At 35.0% G+C, this 20,087-nt stretch overlaps 1 protein-coding gene across 1 annotated transcript; it reads left to right on the top strand.

Moving 5' to 3' along the window:
* Positions 1 to 2,990: 2,990 nt before the first annotated feature.
* Positions 2,991 to 4,073, top strand: LOC145281180 (uncharacterized). The gene has a single exon (XM_080132195.1). It carries the CDS (start codon positions 2,991 to 2,993, stop codon positions 4,071 to 4,073), a length of 1,083 nt encoding a protein of 360 aa, XP_079988321.1.
* Positions 4,074 to 20,087: the final 16,014 nt, after the last annotated feature.

Genomic DNA, 20,087 nt, shown 5'->3' with positions numbered 1-20,087 from the left:
TAAAATGTTTTAGCATTTAATACCTAATAAGGTTTTCGCTTCAATTACCACAAGCAGACGATCTCCAATGGCCACAAGCAGACGATATTGATTCAAAGGAGGTAATTCGTCAACAATTGTTTTAGCCGAATTTTACGGTAAAGCTTCTATATAAGTCACAAAATTATCTAATAAACCAGTGCAACTTGGTGAAATTTCGTTATTCATTTAACCGTAAACAACCAACACCATCGTCAACAACAAAAACAGAGCTTTGCTTCAACAAAGTTTACTGACTTGTGGATAAGTCATCCAGCATTAAATGATTATAAGCAGCTTATTTTGATGATCAGAAACTAAATATTTAATCCGGCGTAAGTTTTTAACATTTTTGATCCTTCTTACTGTAAATATTAAAAATAATTAAATTACTTTCGGCAATTTTAGAAACGGCCATTAAAATACTTAAATTTTAATCTTTATAGAGATAAATTAGAAAAAATATTGACTATTAAATACCCTTTGAAAAATTACGCAACTTAACATTTTTAATATCAAATAAACACTTTGTTTCATTACTTAGGATTTAAACAAATATTTATTCTCAATTTTTTCATTTTTCGTATATTTTACAAAATTCAAGATATAATTTATTGAAATGAAATTATTAAGTTATTCATCAAAAGGAAATAACATGTTCACAAATAAATGTATGCTTCTACACTTTGTAACCGAAAAAAAACGCTATGTTTTTTTAGCACATCTGCTGCCAGAATCCGAGGAAGACATCAGTACTTTAAACTATGACCGAATCATGAAATAACTGGAAAGCGTGTACAGTTCTTTAATTAAAGCCAAAATAGGTGCTTCTACACTTTTACTTCAATATATTTATCGAATAAATAAAATATTTCATACACTTTAAAATACTGATATCTCTCTTGGATTCTGGCAGCAGGTGCGCTGAAAAACATGGGATATTTTTTTCGGCGACAAAGTGTAGAATCACCAATAAATGTTACGAGAGGGAATAATTTATTATTAAATAATTTATATAATTCACCTAGATATCATCTAGATATCCTATTTACAGAGCTAAATTATGAAAATATTGATTTAAATTCCCTCTTAGAAAAATTACACATTAATGATTTTTTAATATAAAAGACGGTTTCATTAATAAAGAAATATTTATTTTCATTTTAAACATTTATATTTAATTTTATTTCATTATAGAAACATTTATTTTTCATATCAAAATCTTTATTTATATTTTTTTTATTAAGACTAATTAAATTTTCACACAGAATGAACCAAATCACTACCACTACATTGGAAGATACAAGATGTGCAGCAAGAGAACGACAAAGACGAAGGCGTCAGCAGCTACGAACTGAAGAAAGGGATAATATCAGATTGCAAAGGAGAAACATATTGAGACAGCAAATAAATAACATGACTGAAGAAGACAGACAACTTTATCTGCAAAATAAAAGAGCTAGGCAACGGGAACGAAGAAACAATATGAATATCCCGTATTATATTGTAGGTGACATGAGTTTAATTTGCTCATTTTGTAAAGCACTTAGATTTCGAGGAGAAGCATTGAATTGTTGTCTAAAAGAAAAAGTTTCTCTTCCTCCCTTACAAGATTATCCTCCTCAACTCCAAAGTATACTCGAAGGTAATGACCAAGAAGCATTTAATTTCAGATCTAATATACGCAATTACAACTCATTATTTTCATTTGCATATTTTGAGCAAATATTGTCCGCCCTTCTGGAAGAGGCCCCTATTGTTTTCGATTACAAGGTCAAACCTATCATTATTCCAGCACTCTGCACCCAAATAATGAAGAGGAGAGAAAATATGGTCAAATTTACATCTTGGACTCATCTGAAGCAAATTAACTCCGGTGTAATTTACCAGAAAATAATAAATGTATCAAAAGTGTCATTGAAACCATAGCTACAGTTATGGAGTATAATCCTTATGCCCAAGCTTATAAAAATATGAGGGCCATTGAATTAGAAGAGGAAGCACTTGCTATAAGGGAAAATGTAAAGCCAAGGAGAGTTTCGATGCATTTTACGGCTGGTCCAGATATCAAAATATTTAACAATCCAATAAACAACGAAATAGGTGTAGCATTTGTTGGTGAGGATGGTGCTCCACCTGCTAACAGAGATATTATTGTTTACCCACATTCTCAACCAAAACACCGAAATTCTTATATGTATTGCCACCTGGACCCCATGATATATCCCATATTGTTTCCAAATGCTGAACAAGGCTGGCACATAAACATGCAACATAGGCCAGAACAGCAAACAAGAGTTCGCAATAAAGTGACAATGCAAGAGTATTACAGTTATCGCCTTGCAATTAGAGATTCATTCAGTATTATCCATAGATCTGGTAAACTATTCCAACAATATGTAGTTGATGCATATGTGAAAGTTGAAGGGTGCAGATTGAACTTCATTAAAAGCCATCAAAGTCAACTAAGAGCAGCTCAATATTCTGGTTTAATGGATCATTTAGCAAGGAATGAAGATGGCGATCCTGGTGTACCAGTTATTCTACCATCTTCATTTACAGAAAGTCCTAGGAATCTTCAACAACTGTATCAAGATGCAATGGCAGTTTTCTGTAAATATGGAAAGCCATACCTATTCCTTACCTATACATGTAATCCAAGATGTCCTGAAATATTAAACAACTTGGGGTCATCAGAACTTGCACAAAATCGACCTGACCTAATATCACGTGTGTTTCATGCACATCTAACTGAACTTTTGAAAGACATTAAAGACAGACATGTATTGGGAACTCATGTTGCATATGTTTATGTTATTGGATTTCAAAATAGAGGGCTACCACACTGCCACATGATCATAATGCTGCGAGATCAGGATAAGATCAGAACAGCTCAACAAATTGATGCAATTGTGTCAGCAGAAATACCTGGACCTGAAGATCCAGAGCTTCGTGATTTAGTTAAATCTTTAATGGTACATGGTCCATGTGGTGCAGTTAATCCTAATTCTCCTTGTATGAGTAAAGGATTATGCAAAAAAAGTTTTCCAAAGGCATTTAGAGAAGAAACAGTAGAAAACATTGATGGATACCCAGCTTACAAGCGTGCAAATAATGGTGACTCAGTTCAAGTCGGTAATTTTACTCTTGATAATAGATACATAGTCCCTTTCAACAAATTTCTTCTGAGAAAATATCGAGCTCATATTAACTTAGAAATCTGCTCTTCAGTCAAGAGTATAAAATACATATTTAAATATGTTTATAAAGGACATGATAGTGCTATGATGGAGGTTAATAACCATGATTCATCTATTAATATCAATCAAGAAGAAACAATGCGATCAGAACAAAGAGATAAAGTCAAGCAATATCTATCATGCAGATATGTATCACCTCCAGAAGCAATGCGGCGTCTTTCTGACTATAAAATGCATGGACAGTCTCATGTTGTGTACGGTTTAGCTGTACACATGCCTGGAGAGCAACAGATTTATTATCAACATGAACAAGCTGAACAAGCAATTCAACAAGCACAACAACACCACACAAATTTGACTGCTTGGTTTGAACTAAATCAGAATGATATTACTGCTAACCAATATTTTTACTGTGATATTCCACATCATTATGTATTTAACAAAACTACTACAAAATGGACTAAAAGAGAGCGGCCAAGTAATTTGATCACAAGAATGTATTCAGTTTCACCAAACCAAGGTGAAAAGTTTTATTTACGGATTTTGCTTCTTCATGTCTCTGGAGGAAAGTCATTTGAAGATTTGAGAACAGTCCAAGGTCATACATTCCCTACATTTAGAGAAGCTTGCATCAGCCTTAGATTATTGCAAGATGATACTGAATTAGAAAATGCTCTTACTGAAGCTGCTACATTTAGAATGCCACAAAAACTACGTAGCATGCTTGCAATGCTGTGTCTTTATCATCATCCAGTGGATGCCTTTCAACTATTCATTAACCATAAACAGAGCATGATTGAATACTTATTTCTGCTTATGATGAAAGCATATGTGAAAACATTGCACTTCATTTGATAAAAGCAATATTTAATGAGCATGGGTCTTCTTGCCAGGCAATGAGTTTACTTGAACCAACAGGTGATCCTCCAATAGATAATATGACTCAAAATACAAACCAGCCTAATATTGAATTGCTAAACAATGAACAATTAGAGGTCTTTAATACTATAATCAAGGCTGTCATGGAACTGAAAAAGAAGCCCCACACAACAATTGCTTCTATTTAGATGCCCCAGCCGGATCAGGAAAACCCGTTTTATTCAACATGTTATATGATTACTTCACCTCTAGCAGTACTGTAACCGCCACTGCAGCATGGACTGGCATTGCTGCAATGCTACTTACTTCAGGGAAAACACTCCACAGTATATTAAACTACCTGCACCTCTGACAAAAACCAGTGTCTGTAACGTTTCTCTTGTAGGTATCTGTGATACCTAATCATGCACTGCTTGCTATAGATAGATGTTTACAAGATATAATGGGTAACGATAAAATATTTGGTGGAAAATTTCTCATACTTGGAGGTGACCTCAGGCAAATTTTGCCAGTACTGTCACATGGATAACCTACATCTATTATAGACACCTGTCTTAAAAGATTCACATTGTGGCATCATTTCAGTCAATTACAGCTAACACAAAACGCCAGAACTAACATAAATGAACAGGAGTTTTGTAGATGGCTACTTCATCTTGGTAATGGTACACTAATGAGCAGTCTCAATGACGTTCCTGTAGATGCCATAGATGTTCCTGATGATTCGGTATGTAATGGTTCTCTAATCTCAGAAATATTTGATTGCAGCCCTCAAAAAATGGAAAATAGAATCATCATGACTCCAAACAATACAGATTGTTTTACAGTAAATGAAGAAATTCTAAATAATCTTCCCGGAGGCATAAATACACATTTAAGTACAGATTACATCTCCGATGATGATGCTGAACTTCAAAATTATCCTATCGAGTTCATAAATTCATTAACTCTATCTGGAATGTCACCTCACCGACTTAATGCGAAAATAGGGGCAATAGTAATACGACTGCGAAATTTATCCATAAATCAAGGACTTTGTAATGGAACTAGGATGAAAATAAAAGAATGTCATCAAAACAGCATCATTGCTATTTTAATTAATGGATCTAATAGAGGGTCCACAGTTATCATTCCAAGAATTAAGTTAAAACCAAGTGATACAAATGTTCCGTTTGCATTTCATCGGATACAGTTTCCAATACGATTAGCATATTCACTGACCACCAATAAAGCACAAGGTCAAACTTTAGATAAGGTTGGTATATATCTTCAACAACCTGTATTTTCTCATGGTCAACTGTATGTGGCATGTTCAAGAGCTCGATCTAAGTACAGTGTGAAATTTAAGGTAATGCAACTGCATAGAGATGATAATCAGGACAGAAAGTGTGGTGTAACATATACTAAGAATATTGTTTACCGAGAAGTGTTATGAAAACAATCAGGAACAGCTATGGAATCTAAAAATTAACTTGGATGTAAATATGATTTTGGAAAAAAAACTTTTTAATTGCTTCCCTTATATTTAAAATTCATAATTTGATGAGAAAGTAGTGTACAGTTTGTTTAACTTTACTTAATTATATAACATTGACATAAATTTTATAGGTACAACCTACCTCACGTAATTTTTATTATCAAAAAATCAAAATTTTACTGTACTTCGTAAGTTTTACAGAAACACTTCATTTTATATGCACACAAGAATCTGAATATTATAACAGATTACAATGTTTTTATGGAAAAAAAAACGTTTGTGAAGAAAATTCAAAGTTTTCTATTTATATTATCAGGAAGTTGTGATGCATTAATTGAAATCTATATCAATTATTCGACTTTAAAAATATTTGTGAATTTCCAAATCTTCATTGAATAAAATTCAAAATAAATAGAAAAGTCTATTGCATATGTAAAAGTTGACGGTTGCTTCTTTAACTTCATTAAAATCTATCAAAGTCAACCAAGAGCTGCTAAATATTCTGGCTTAATGGATCATTTAGCAAGGAATGAAGATGGTTATTCTGGTGTACCAGTTATTTTACCATCTACAGTTACAGGAAGTCCTAAGAATCTACAACAGCTTTATCAAAATGCAATGTCAGTTTTCTGTGACCTATTCCTTACTCACACGTGTAATCCAAAATGTCCTGAAATATTAAACAACTTGGGGTCATCAGAACTTTCACAAAATCGATGTTAACAATGTCACAGTTTTTTTTTAAATTCACAGTCTGATTCCCAAGAACCTGCTGACTTACCACTATTCTCACTTCAAGTAGCTGATCGACGTCCCTGTCACCGCCTCAATCATCACCAGTACTTCCTGACAATATCAACAGCATCAGTTACGATCGCATTGACCTTCAATAAAAGTTTAAACTAAAGTTCTTTGTTCTGCTTGCTTCCATACGTTCATTTTTGTAATATAACAATAAGGAATTTCTTACTGATGTGTTTTAAAGGATTTTAACTACCGTGGAATTTCCACGGGTCCTGTTGGTATTTATTATTATCATTATTATTATTATTATTATTATTATTTCTACCTAGAAAACAGCTTTTTCTCCTCCCTTCTTCTTTTTCTTTTTATTATTAGTAGTAGTAATAGTAGTATTAGTAGGCGGAGGAGTGGTAGTAGTAGTATAATTATTATCATAATAATTATTATTACTATAATAATTATTACTATAATAATTATTATTATTATTATATTTATAATAATAATGATGATGATAATAATGATGATGATAATAATAATAATAATAATAATAATAATAATAATAATAATAATAATAATAATAAGTATAGTTTAATTATATTGTTTATATCAGTTTTATTAAACACATGAAGACACCACTTTACACAAAATATTAACGCTTTAACTAAAGCAGATTATTTGTGGTATATAATCCATCATTAAGTAACCTCTTTATCACTGATTCTGATCAGAACTGGCATAAGATTTGTGCCCTTTACTCGAGTCTACTTGAGCAACGTAATAACTTTTTTTTTTAATATCAATAATTTCATTCTTAACATTAGTATTTGATACAACCTGAGTAGGTGTTGTTCGTAACAGTCTGAGATACGTCATTGAGAATTAATTCGAAAATTATGTTGTTGCTAGTTGGTTGGTGTTCCATTCAACTACTTCAGAGTTCGCACTGACCGGTGATGTTCCCTTAACTATAAATGCAACCACATCTCTCCAGATTCCCAGTACTTCCAAAAGCCAGGACCTGCTCTATATCTATCACACATATAAGTCAGTTGAGAAAATTTTTACGGAATGTAAAATTCACTTACAATTCGAAGTAGTATGTGTATCTCTTTCAGACGAGATTATACTTAAGATACGTCTTTATGCATTTCGTTATGATCGCGATGTTTGGTACAGGTGTCAACTTTTGTTTCTTTCTTAAATGTCATTTCTGAAGCCAAACTTCATTTATATTCCTCTTGTCTAACAAACCTTATGCAATATTTTTGTATTTTGTTTCGCTGAATTGTTCTATCATTTTATAGCATATTTCCGAATAGTCCGTTTATTCTTTTTTTTTTACATATGTTGTCACTATCATGCTTTCCATGGAATACATCGAACATTGGTAGTCGGTTCATACTTTGTTTTATCCAGCTATCTGATTTTCCTTTTTTTGTCATGTTTGTAAATGATGCACACTATTAATGCTTCATATTAATTATGTTAATACATATAATTACGTCTCAGGCATTTTTTTAAAATTCCTTAGTATTTATATACTCACCTAGTCAATCATGTTTAATTTGATGATACTCTTTGGATGAAGAACTCTATTTATGTCATCGTTCACCTTGTCTTCCTGTCCAGTTCATTTTCTTTCCACTGTATAATACTCGCCTCATATCGAAACATTGCTACTGCAGGTATATTTGGTTTCTTCCATTCAATCGTGACCTCAGAACCAAGCGTAGTCTTAACTTGCATTGTTTCCTCATAGTCCCCGTCATTTAAATATCTTTTATTTTATCTAATTTCACAATGTATGGGTAGGTGTGTCTTTCTTCTGCAGCTTCCTTAATCATTTACCTATGCGAAAGTTTTATTTGTTTAGTTGCAATAATTTTTCTCCTTTTCATTTGGCCAATCAACTCTGTTCTTGCAAGCATATTAAACTGATATTTGTTCTTTGCATAAACTTTTAAGTAATTTATAAATTATAAATGGTTTACAGGGTACTCCTTCTTTCCATAATGATAACACGGATTTTTGTTTTCGTAATATATACGACAAATGTTCCATACTCAAACCAAACAACAATGGTAACAAGTGACACACCCCTATTTTCACATAAAAATCTTCACCATCTCTATTTAACATTAATGCCACTTTTTAATTGTGTCATACTTTTTTTACATAGGCATCACTACTTATCAAGTCCAAGAGGTCACTCGAGGATAAGGGTTAAAGAGTGCATAGTAGAAATTGGACAATATAGTAACCGTTAGTAATGGAGATTCGGTAAATCGTTAACTTATATGGAACGGCTCTATAAAAAGTTGTTTACGTTAGACTTGAAGACAACCATATTGTAGTCAGCTGGAAAGCAGAAAAACGGAAGAAAATTCCATAGGCGTGCAGTTCTAAGAAAGAAGCTTTGTTCATGGAATCTACGTTTAGATTTCAGCACAGTCAAAGAGTGGGGGAAATTATTGATAGTGTTTTCTGCTAGACGGATGTTTCTTATGAAAGATTAGCATCGAGCAGTTGCCATGGAAATAAGGATAAAGCAAAATCTCTTCTGTGAGAAAGAGGTAGCAGGGAAGAGAAAAGGACATCCCCCACAAGGCTACGAAGTCTATTTTGAACTGTATCAAGGCAGGAAAAGTCCTTTCTAGCAGCTCCTGCCCAGATGTGGCAACAGTACTCCCTCCTTGGACGTACCTGGCTCTTAAATAGATAGAGAATTGCATCAGCAGTGAGATATCTACTAGATCGATAGAAGGATCCCACTATTTTTCCAGCGGCCTTGGCAAGGGATTTAATGTATGTGTTCCATTAAAGATCAGGAGTAAAGGTCAAGCCCAGAAGCTTGTCAAAACATGAGACCTCCCCAAGACGAGAGTCATTAATTTCAATTGAGATGGGGATCAGAGCGTTGATCATGTAAAGATAAAAGCTTGGTTTTAGACGCATTAAAAGTAACAAGCTACCTCTTTCCCCATTGTACCACTTGCTCAAAATCAAAAGAGAGAGACTCAGAGAGAACTTGGTCGTTTACGGTCTTAGATGTGCTACGATAGTTAGTAGTGAGATGTCAAGGAATGATGTAAGGATTCGATTTGGAAGATCATTAATATAGATCAGGAAGAGAGTTGGGCCCAGGATAGACCCATGAGGGACTCCAGCATTAATACTAAAGCTTCTGAGTTCTGGCCATCAGCCACTACTCTTATGAACCTATCAGAGAGAAATGATTTAAGAACTGAGAGGACATTTCCCCCTATACCGTATCTGGATATATTGTGAAGTAAACATTTATGCCATACTCTATCAAAGGCCTTTGATATGTCAAGAGCAATTACCGTAGAAAGGTAGCCTCCGTTGAGAGATTCGCTAATCCTATGAGATATAACTGTAGATCTAGCAGAACGGAAAACATATTGCGTGTCACTAAGAAGGTTATTTTTGCTAAGATGGTTGGTTACTTCTCTATTAAACACAGATTCCAGCAACTTACTCATGACGCACAGGAGACTTATTGGCCTGTACTGTGAGGTAGATGAGCGATCACCTGAATTCTTAAATACGGAGCATACTGATGAGATTTTCCACGGTGACGGGAAACAATTCTCCGTAAGACAACGTTTAAACAGTTTTGTTTGGCAACATCACGCACAGGTATTTGCATATCATATAGCATATTTTTTGATGCAGGAGGAAATATTGGAGGTTGGCAACAATGGTCGCAAAGGTTAGAATTGGCTGCAAAGTTCTTGGCAAAGAGTTTGGCTTTGTCTGATGCTGATGAGATTACCTCAGGTCCATTTATGAGAGTTGGGATAGAGCACACGCTTCTGTTCAGGATCCTGCTTGCTATTTGCCAAAACTGGTGGGAACCAAGCCGCTGCTCAGCTACATTGGACTTGACGGACTGAGCATACACCTCTCTTGCGTTCTTTATTACTCTTTTGCAATGGTTGCTGGCAGTTCTGAAAGTGGATTTAGTCTCAGTACATCTATTACGTTGGATGCAATGGAAAATGGTATTTCCATGTGCCATGGACGCAGAACATTCCGGAGAGAACCACGGCTGGCGGTTAGGTTTTTGCTGCAATTTTTCGAGGGTATGAAACGGTCTATACATACAATTAACCATTCTGTCAGGTCTGATACTATAGACGACCCTTTTTTTAAAAACATGAAACGCAGATGTAGATCTGATATAAATGTGCAGAAGGTATCCCAGTCAGCCATAGAGTATCGATATACTGTACGATGAAGAGGTACATCTGGGGACTTATTGTATTTCATTTTTTATCTTAACTGATACAAATGAATGGTCGGAAGATCCAAGTGGAGACAGAACAGAAGCTGAACACAGTTCAGGGCAAGTTGATAGAAAGAGATCTAGGAGACTTGCATACTGGCCTTCAGTATCGGGAACATGGGTGGGTTCGTGAACAATCTGAGTGAGGTCATAAGTAATGGTGAAATCATGACTGAACCTCCCCTCATCATCGGTCTTATCTGAGTGAGCTAACCATTCCACATTGTGAACATTGAAGTCTCGACAGACATGAATATTAGCGGAAGGATAAGCAGATTGGGAGTGGTCAATTTTCTCAGATATGCTTTTAAAGATAGTAGCTCCGCTGTTGTGGGGGCGATAGAGAGCAAATATAAATGCAGTAGTTTGAGCTAGTCAACCCGGAAGCACATATAGGGTAAGTTAGGATCTTCTCTGGAGATGTCCCTACCACATGGAAAGCCATATTTTATATAAGCACATATTCCATGCCATTGCGATCTTGGGGGTCAGATTTGGAGGTTAAATTAGAGTATGCTTTCATTAGGAACTTATCTAGGGAAATGATCGCCAGTTTCACTTAGAAATAATATGTCTGCTTTAGTCTCATGTAATTGAGTTTCAACCTCTGGCTGGTTAGAACGTAGAACGCTGATGTTAGAGAAGGAGACCTGGTAGCGGGGATCTACGTTAGAAGTTGAAGATCCGGGTTTAATCGTATGTTTTTATCGAGACTTTTCATGACGGTGTTTTGGGATTTTTTGACAAGGTCGACAGACATGCTTCAAGCAGGGCAGAGAAGGAAAGTAAGAGAAAAATAGAAATGAAGATTTTTTTGTAGCACACGAAAAGGTAAAGCCGTAACAATTACCCACTTATATGGCATCGAGGGGCCCCATCAGAAGCTACTGCATGGTCACGAATCCATTCATCAAATGGTAATACAGCAGTGCCAGTACTTTGCATCTGCTGATAGGTCAGCGTCCTTAGTGGGCAATCCAAGGTTCGGCTCCCTGACTATCAGGCGGATAACGTCAGCCCAGATAAAACGTTTACCTCCAGCACCCTTTCTCGTGACATGGCTACAAGGATAGACATAGAAACAGAAAATGTCCGACATCCCTGACGGATGTTCACGCAGAAGTCTGCCAACCTAGAAAACCACTTTTTCTTCTCCCTTTGTCAGAAAAATCACTCATTAAAAATGAGGAGTGAGTGACAAATACAGAGAAGCGAGAGTAACGGGACCTGCCGATAAAGCATCCACAATGCATTGCCTACACTCCATTAATAAAATACTTATTAAAAAGTCCATTTGGTGTGTTTAAGAGGGGGTTAGGTGAAAAATTCCCATCCAACAAGCTGAAAACAATTACAAAATCTGTTATGCTATCAACTTGGGAATTATAAACATTTATAGACAAGAAAAATCTATGATAAAATAAATAAATGAATAAATAAAAAAATAACTAAATAAAATAAAATATGTATTCCAAAGGTACTTGCCAGATAGTTTCTTTCTAGGAAATCTCACACATTAGCCGCTATTCCAAATATTTCCACAATTGATTACTCCAGTTATATGGAACTAGATCATATGATTTGCAGTAATCTATCCATGACATGCATAGATTTTTGGTATTTCCTCTTACAACTTGCAGTATTGTTCTATAAATAAGGAACTGATCGCGTTGTTACCTCTACTACGTCACTTACATCACTGTTGTTCCTTTGGTAAAATCTATAGCTGCTCCAGATATGTTAAAATATCATCTGTCGAAATGACTGTCAGCAGTTTTCACATCGGTGAAAGGCAGCTGATGGGCCAATAGTTATCAACTAATGTGCTCTCAGGAATATCATACTGCCTGAACACTGTTCTTTCACACGTGGTGCACACAGGAATTACATCTGTCATCATTTCATCAATGTAGGAGGCAATTCCTCCATGCAAGATGGTAGCGTTTTAACCAATAACCTGCACACTATATTGTCCGTGAACATTCAAATTTGGAATTTTCTTACATTGTTTAACCACCTTTTTCTTGCGCATTTAACTTACCTTGTATTTTTCCTAACATCTTCCAGCCACAAAGTACTCTCTTTATGCCTATTTTTCACACTCCAAACATCGCTCACAAAACTGGGTACATTTTCTACTTCTGGTTCTTTATTTACTGAATTTTACCATCTATTAAGCATTTCACAGTATTTCCTTTCGTCAAGACTCACAACCCATTCTCTCTGAACTGCTGAGTCCTCTTTTCATATCTACTCACTTTCACACTTTTTGCCAGCATTCTTAGTTCGATCTCCTCTTGGATAGTTTTAATTCCGTTTCATGTCACTCTGTACTTTTCATTCATTTGTTTCAATATGTCCGTCTTCCTCACGCCCAATTGCCCACTTGAACCTCTTTCAAGCAAGTTCACATCGTTTCATAATTTTGTATGTCATATTTTATTCTTTTCCGCTTTGGTTCATTCATGTATTGGCGTTCCCCTCTTTTACATCCGATTTTTTGCGTAGCGTTGCAAAATTATTATTCTTAAAATCGTTTTAATTTAATGCGCGTGCGTAACTTTTCGGTCTTTTGCAACGACTGTGTTACTTTACAGTCCGTACTGGAAATAAGTAGAATTTTAATAACCAAAATAAGCGTTTTTTTATGTTTTAAAAATGAAGACTTAGTATAAAAACAATAAACAGTGTCATTGCAAACATGTAATTAGTGTAACCTTCGAAATAAGAAAAAATGTTTTTTTTCATTTAATTTACCGTCCGAAAAAATGTCACATAAATAATACAAAGAGCAAAACAAAACAAATATTTTATGTTTAAATGTAAAGTGAACATACAAAATGTCAATCTTAGAAAGGTTTTGTTTCTTTTAATTAAATTGGATTGGAATTTCTGTTTATTATTACTATAAAACTAACCCTCAGTTGATTAAAACATCTGATAAAAAATCGAAATTGTTTTGTTTTTGTTTTAATATAATTAGCAGCCGTAATCAAAAAAAACATTTTTCAAATTCAAAGATATATATATATATATATATATATATATATATATATATATATATAAAGATATATATATATATATATATATATATATATATATATATATAAGCGAGATAAGGGACGGATTAAAAGTCAGAGGAAAATTCTGATAGATATCACTTGACGTAATACTTTCAGGATGATCCGAGCCAAAAAGAATAAGCCCAATATTTTACAATAGAACAATATATACGTTTAGGGGATAACGTGAAATTCTGAAAATCAAAATATAGACACATATATTTGAGTTAAGAATTTATTGTTTGCCAAAAGAAATATATGGAAGGTGGTTATGTTAAGTTCCTTAATCCATGGATTTTCAATAATGGATCATATGATCAGAGGAAATGAAATGCGGTTAGCAAAATGTTCAGCTCTGAATAGACACGTATTTTGCTTTGCAGCACAAATATTGAACAAGTTTTTTGAAGACATAGAAACACACGCAAAAATACACAGACAACCTTATTTATATAATGTATTATCTCGTTATTTGTTTCCGTCCCATTTCCTACCACTGTACCCACATATTGCATCACACTATATCTTTTCCTCAACAATCTGCGTATCTCCTTTATTTGTCGTGCCATCCTTATAATTCTGCGTTAACCTGTCGTGTTATACCCTCCAATTCTAGCTCCTATAACCATCCATGCTTCCCTATTGCTCCTGCCTGACCATTCACACGCTGTTAATCGAAATCTTCGTCCTTCTCTCCATTCTCTTAACATTGTAAGAAATTCTCTTACTCATTTTTGCTTTGGCAGAATGAAAGAGGCATAGAAAAGCAACAAAGGCTCACCTTAAATCCAAGAATAATTTTATTTACAAAAGGGTAAAAAAAGGAGTCCATATTGCAAAAGAGTGGCCTCTTCAGCTTCTGCCAAATGACGGGTAGTTCATGCCTTGAAAGGCGAAGGTAGTTTTCTTTTTGTTAAAGATGCTGGTAGAATCGGCCGCTTGTAAAAATGGTTGAGGGTTCTCGAAATCCTTCCAGACTGTCGATACGAACAACGCACATTGCGATCGATGTTCATAAAATAATATCCCCCTTGCGGGCAATGATAATGAAGTAATTAATCCGTAGAACATTTTAGCCTCCGGCTAGTATCCGCATTTAAATGAGCGGAGAAATAAATGGGTAGAACCCTGCCTAAGTTCATTAGGCACGTAGCGAGATTACGCGTCTGCTTTGCTCGACGCTGAATTGAATCTGTTTTTGAAACATAATATTCCCGCCACTTCTGAATCCTCCGCAGCAACTGAAGAACGCAATACCATTGGTCGAAATAATCGCGTGATTGGAACGATCACGCGGTTATCGCCCTTGCATTCTGAAATTTCTAACATACGTTTTTTCTGTGCCCACTAATAGGGTTTCCATTTTCATCGTAAGAACTGCTTTAAAAGAAGTACCATATAATTTCGTTGTTAATCCCTTTACGCTACTACATACAAGCAGTTGAAGGATGACAGCTCGGTATTCGCTGCTGATCCAATATACACTTACTTGGCGTATGTCCCGACCTATCCACAACGATAGATAATGGTTTGCATAAAAAATCTAATACATAAAAGGCTATAAGTCTGTCTGTCATTCTGTCTGTCCGTCTGTCCGTCTATCTGTGTGACTGTCCGATTGTCTTTCTGTCTGTCTGTCTGTCTGTATTCATATTTTCAAACTCTATCTTCCACAGCTAAAAGTCGAAAAGCAGCGCTGGAGGTCTGTAATGATTGAAGGTTTTATCAGCCATTCTTTTATGAGTCTTTAGCCGGTTAAAAGGTTTTAAAGAGTCAACAATGGGGTAACATTACGTTCTTCTCAGTTTATTTTTAATTTTTAATCGATTTATCTACGTATCACATTGGTACAATGGTGACGTCACCAGCTTTAAATGCTACAATTTAGCTTTAGGTTCCGATTCTTGCAGATGGTATCTATATACAAACGAATCACCACATATCATACTATTCGAGAATAAGGGTCAATGTGTACGGAAGTCAATTAGACAATATCGTAGTCATCATTAGTAGTGGAAAGTTGGTAAATTGGGTTACTCGAGAGGACGGCTCATCAAGAATTTGTTCACCTTGGACTTGAAGACAATCTTATTGTAGTCAGTTAGAAAAGCAGGACAACGGGACAGAGATCCACAGGCATGCAGTTCTATACAAAAAGGATTGTTTATGGAATCTACGTTTACATTTAGGCACAGATAAAGAGTGGGGGAATTATTGATAGTGGTTTTAGCTAGATGAGTGTTTTCGTGAAAATCAGGCAAGGGGGATTATGGATTGGAGCTCAGAAGAGTACTTGACATGAAAATAACGATAAAGTAAAGGCATGCTGGCAACGTCTCTTCTGTAGGAAACACGGTTCAGGGAAATGAATAAGGCATCACACACCAGATTACGAAGTCTATTTTAAATCCGCCCAGGCAGGATCAGTGCTTCTAGCAGCTCCTACTTACATGTGGCAACAGTATCCTATCCTTATTTGCGTACTTGGCTCTCATACAAGTAGAAAATTGCATATGCAGATAGATATCTACTGGAGCGGTATAACTATCCCAATATTTTTCTAGCAGTATTGACAACGTATTTGATGTACGTGTTTTATCTCAGATCAGACAGGAGTAAAGGTTGGAGCTAGAAGCTAGTCAAAATATGAAGGTTCCAAAATACGAGAGCATTTCATTACAATTTATACAAGAAAAGGATCAGAGCGTTGATTACATAAAGATGGAAGCTTGTTTTTTTATGCATTGATCAGCCACCTCTTTCCCCATTGCTCATCGTGCTCATGATTAGAAGAAAAAGAATCAGAGAAACCTTGGTCGTTTTCGGGCTTTGAAGTGTTGCCATATATTGTAGTCTCAGCAGCATACATGTCTACGAATGATCTTAGGATGTGATTTGGTAGATCATTGATGTAGATCAGGAAAAGAGTTCGGCCCAGGAGGTACCACTTATGGACTCCAACATAAAACCAGTGCGCTTCTGATTTCTGCCACTCAACCACTACTCTTATGAACCTATCAGAGAAAAATGATTAAATAATTGTAAATATATTTGCAGCTATGAAGTAGCTGGAGATTTTGTAGAGTAGAACTTTATGCCATACACTATAAAAGGCGTTTGATATGTCAAAAGCAATTATCCTTGAAAGGAAGAAGTCTTGAGAGATACTCCACCTCTTTCGATAAACTTTGTAGATCAATTTGCTTTAAGGAAACAACCGTTTACCATTGATTTCTTGTTGAAAGCTACCATTCGTCTTCGCTGGAATTTGGGTGGCAATAAGCCTCCACAAGGTTCCAGTCCACTTGGAACTCATCCAGCAGAAGTATGGCTAGTTATTTTCTCCTCGTCACATATTTTGTGTGGTGCCAGTTTATTGTGATCTGCACGTTCACACACACACACACACACACACACACACATACACACACACAAAGTACAAGGGCGCTCGGGAGGTATCTTTACATTCATAGTTCCATTTCTCATGATTCCATGTGATATTCTTTTGTGTGTTTTAGATCTGTTGCAGTTTCTGCACGCCCGGCTTATAGCTGTATCTCGTGCGTGTTGGCTTCCGCATTCAAGGGTTTTCTTGGATATTACAGCCAGTTTAATTATTGTTATACGTTGTATCCTATCAGTCACCCTTCTGATGATAATCTCTCTTATTATTTTCAAAGGTTTTCGGTATTGTTTCTGACGCGCTTACTATTAGTCGTGTTATCTTTACTTTCTTCCGCTTCCGTATTTCTTTGAGCTTTCTGGTGTATTTGGTTCGATATACGGTTTCCTTGATCTTCACTCTGAGGTTTTCTGGACAGCAAAATCTACAATATGGCAGGATTCTTCCTTCTTGTTAACTATTGTTACATACGATCTTCTTGCTTGGATGGATTTATCCGTCTATATACGCATGCCCCATATGAGTTTGTGACTTTCATTTTTAAGTATTGCTGCGAGTTTATCCTTGAAAACAAAATACAGTGTGTTCAAGATATAGTTGTCTGCATAATTTTTAGCGGACAATCTTCCCCATGTGAACGTGTCTATTTTTATAGTCTTTTTGGATCAGTTTGCTACATTCGCTAATTCTGTGGGTTATTGTTTCGGTTTCTTTGTCCAAAGTGTCTGTTGTTTACTTTTGTCTTGCAATTCCTTGATTTGGCATGGTTGACTCTAATTGCGTGATATTGCGCGGCTGTTATTAGGGGTTCAGTTTCTCTGCTTAGGTTAGCTTTTCCTAGCCATGCCCAAGTGTTTTAGTAAGTCTCATCTTTTGTCATTTTTATGAATTGTATGTGTATTGTAGTGCATTATGCATAGTCATGAGATCTCTGGTCATCTGTTTGAGGTGCCCCAATCTTCTTTTGCCCAAGATATAAACGGTCCAGAATATCTTAGTTGTGACACAACCTATGTATGTATACCTTTAATTAGGTTTATACAATATAGTTTAGTTTCGATGAGTTTTCTTGTTCTTCTGAATATTATTTTAATTTTTTTCCCATTATTATTATTATTATTATTATTATTATTATTATTATTATTATTATTATTATTAGTATTGCTGTTGGTTTTGTTTTTGTTCTTGTTGTTATTACTATGATTATTATTATTAAAACTATTATTATTATTATTGCTGTTGTTTTTGTTGTTGTTGTTGTTCTTCTTCTTCTAATTATTATTATTATTATTATTATTATTATTATCAAACAAAACAATTCATGGGTGTTTTAGTGCAAATAGCTCTTCTCATGCAGACAACGCGTTTCACAAATATTTATTGTTGCAGCATTTACAAAACCAACCAAAGAACTACCCCGTATAAAGTTACTCTCCAACTTTTGATCACAACATTCATAACATTTGTATCATAAAATCCAGCGGCTTGTTAATTGTATGGAAGAGCGTAATAAGTATTCTTCAATATCAATAAGTATTTACTACTTAGCTGGCATAGATTGAGCATGTACTGTATATACCAATCAAGGTACGTCATCGACACTCAGTCTGACAGCGGCATTGTTGCCGCTGTTGTAAGATTTTTTTAGTTCTAAGAAGTCAATAGTCCCAAGTTTTACCTTATCTCCGAAAAGTGTTTACTTAATTGTTAATCGCCTAACGGTTAATACTAATCTGGCTACACAGAAAATTGTGTAGGCTTTGTTTGTCGAAATCCATTATCTCAACTGCTTGCGATATATGATTCTATTTGATAAACAGTACAGGAAAGACTGGTATTCTTTCCTGGGTAACGAGAATATATGATCCTTCGGACTGACTTAGATGCAAACGGCATAGATTTTATACTGCTGACACGTTTGATTACGACGGAGATGGTAACGGCTCCGAGGCTTATGTATCCATAAGTCATGCCAATTCGAACAATTTAATTACCTATTGGCGTGCGGAAATCGAAATAGGGATTACCGAACTGCATTTAATTTAAAATGTCAAGAATGTCCTTGATGAGCGATAGAACCCTATCCAGAGTTCTAAGTAAGCAATAATTTAAAGTTGCAAATATAAAGAGTGATTGAATAAATACAGAATGATAGACATTAGCCATGTGATTCGCCCGGTTGATTTTAAAGAATTGTAAGTAAAACTGATTAAAACATGTATTTTTTTTAATCATATTTCATTACTTTAACTAAGATATAAGAGGGATGGTCCAAAACAAATGCCTCTTATATTTATATTCCGCCCGAAGTGATAAAAACGGATTGCAAATGGCATTGTTTTATAATGACAGGACTTATGCATTAATGAGATTAACGTTGTGAGATACTACGTAAGCAACTCTTGTCATGTACGTATGCCAGAAGCGTCATTGACTCCCTGGCAAAAGTGACTTGGGCATGGTGGAGACTACGTAGAAAAATAAATTCTGAACACATGAAGTCACTCATTGTAATGAATTCACTCCTGTGTCCATGGCTCTTCAACTTTGGGAGTTAAAAAAACGTAAGATATTTATATTTTTGAATGATCTTCGTGATTTTAATAAGTATTTATGTCCAGACTTTTAAATTGCGCAACTAAAAATATTGGTATTTTACTTAAATATTATACATATAATTATTGTATGGCGATCTTCTTCTTTATTTTTATGCATTTATCCACTTTTCATGCGTGTTCTAAGTTTTTCAGGTAACGGTTTTAAGGTAATAATGTTGAGAAAATAAAATCAGCCGTTCTGTAAATGCTTGCAGAGTGATGGAGAAACAATAGAGAGTGGTTGAATAAAAAAAGTGACAGGGTCAAGAAAACACGTAAAATGTTCAGAGAGAATTAAAGAGAGAGAGATAGAGAGATGGAGAGAGAATACGAGCGAGAGAAATAAACCTTACAGAAACACACATTTATTAACTCTCAAATAATATATTATTATATAT

The sequence above is a fragment of the Euprymna scolopes genome, chromosome 1 (genome assembly GCF_053919585.1).
Source record: "Euprymna scolopes isolate OS-2025 chromosome 1, ASM5391958v1, whole genome shotgun sequence".
Lineage (NCBI taxonomy): Eukaryota > Metazoa > Mollusca > Cephalopoda > Sepiida > Sepiolidae > Euprymna > Euprymna scolopes.
This window is presented reverse-complemented; position numbering and strand designations above follow the sequence as displayed.

Coding starts and splice junctions, on each gene's coding strand:
- LOC145281180 (XM_080132195.1), top strand. CDS start 2,991: ATGGTACATGGTCCATGTGGTGCAGTTAATCCTAATTCTCCTTGTATG.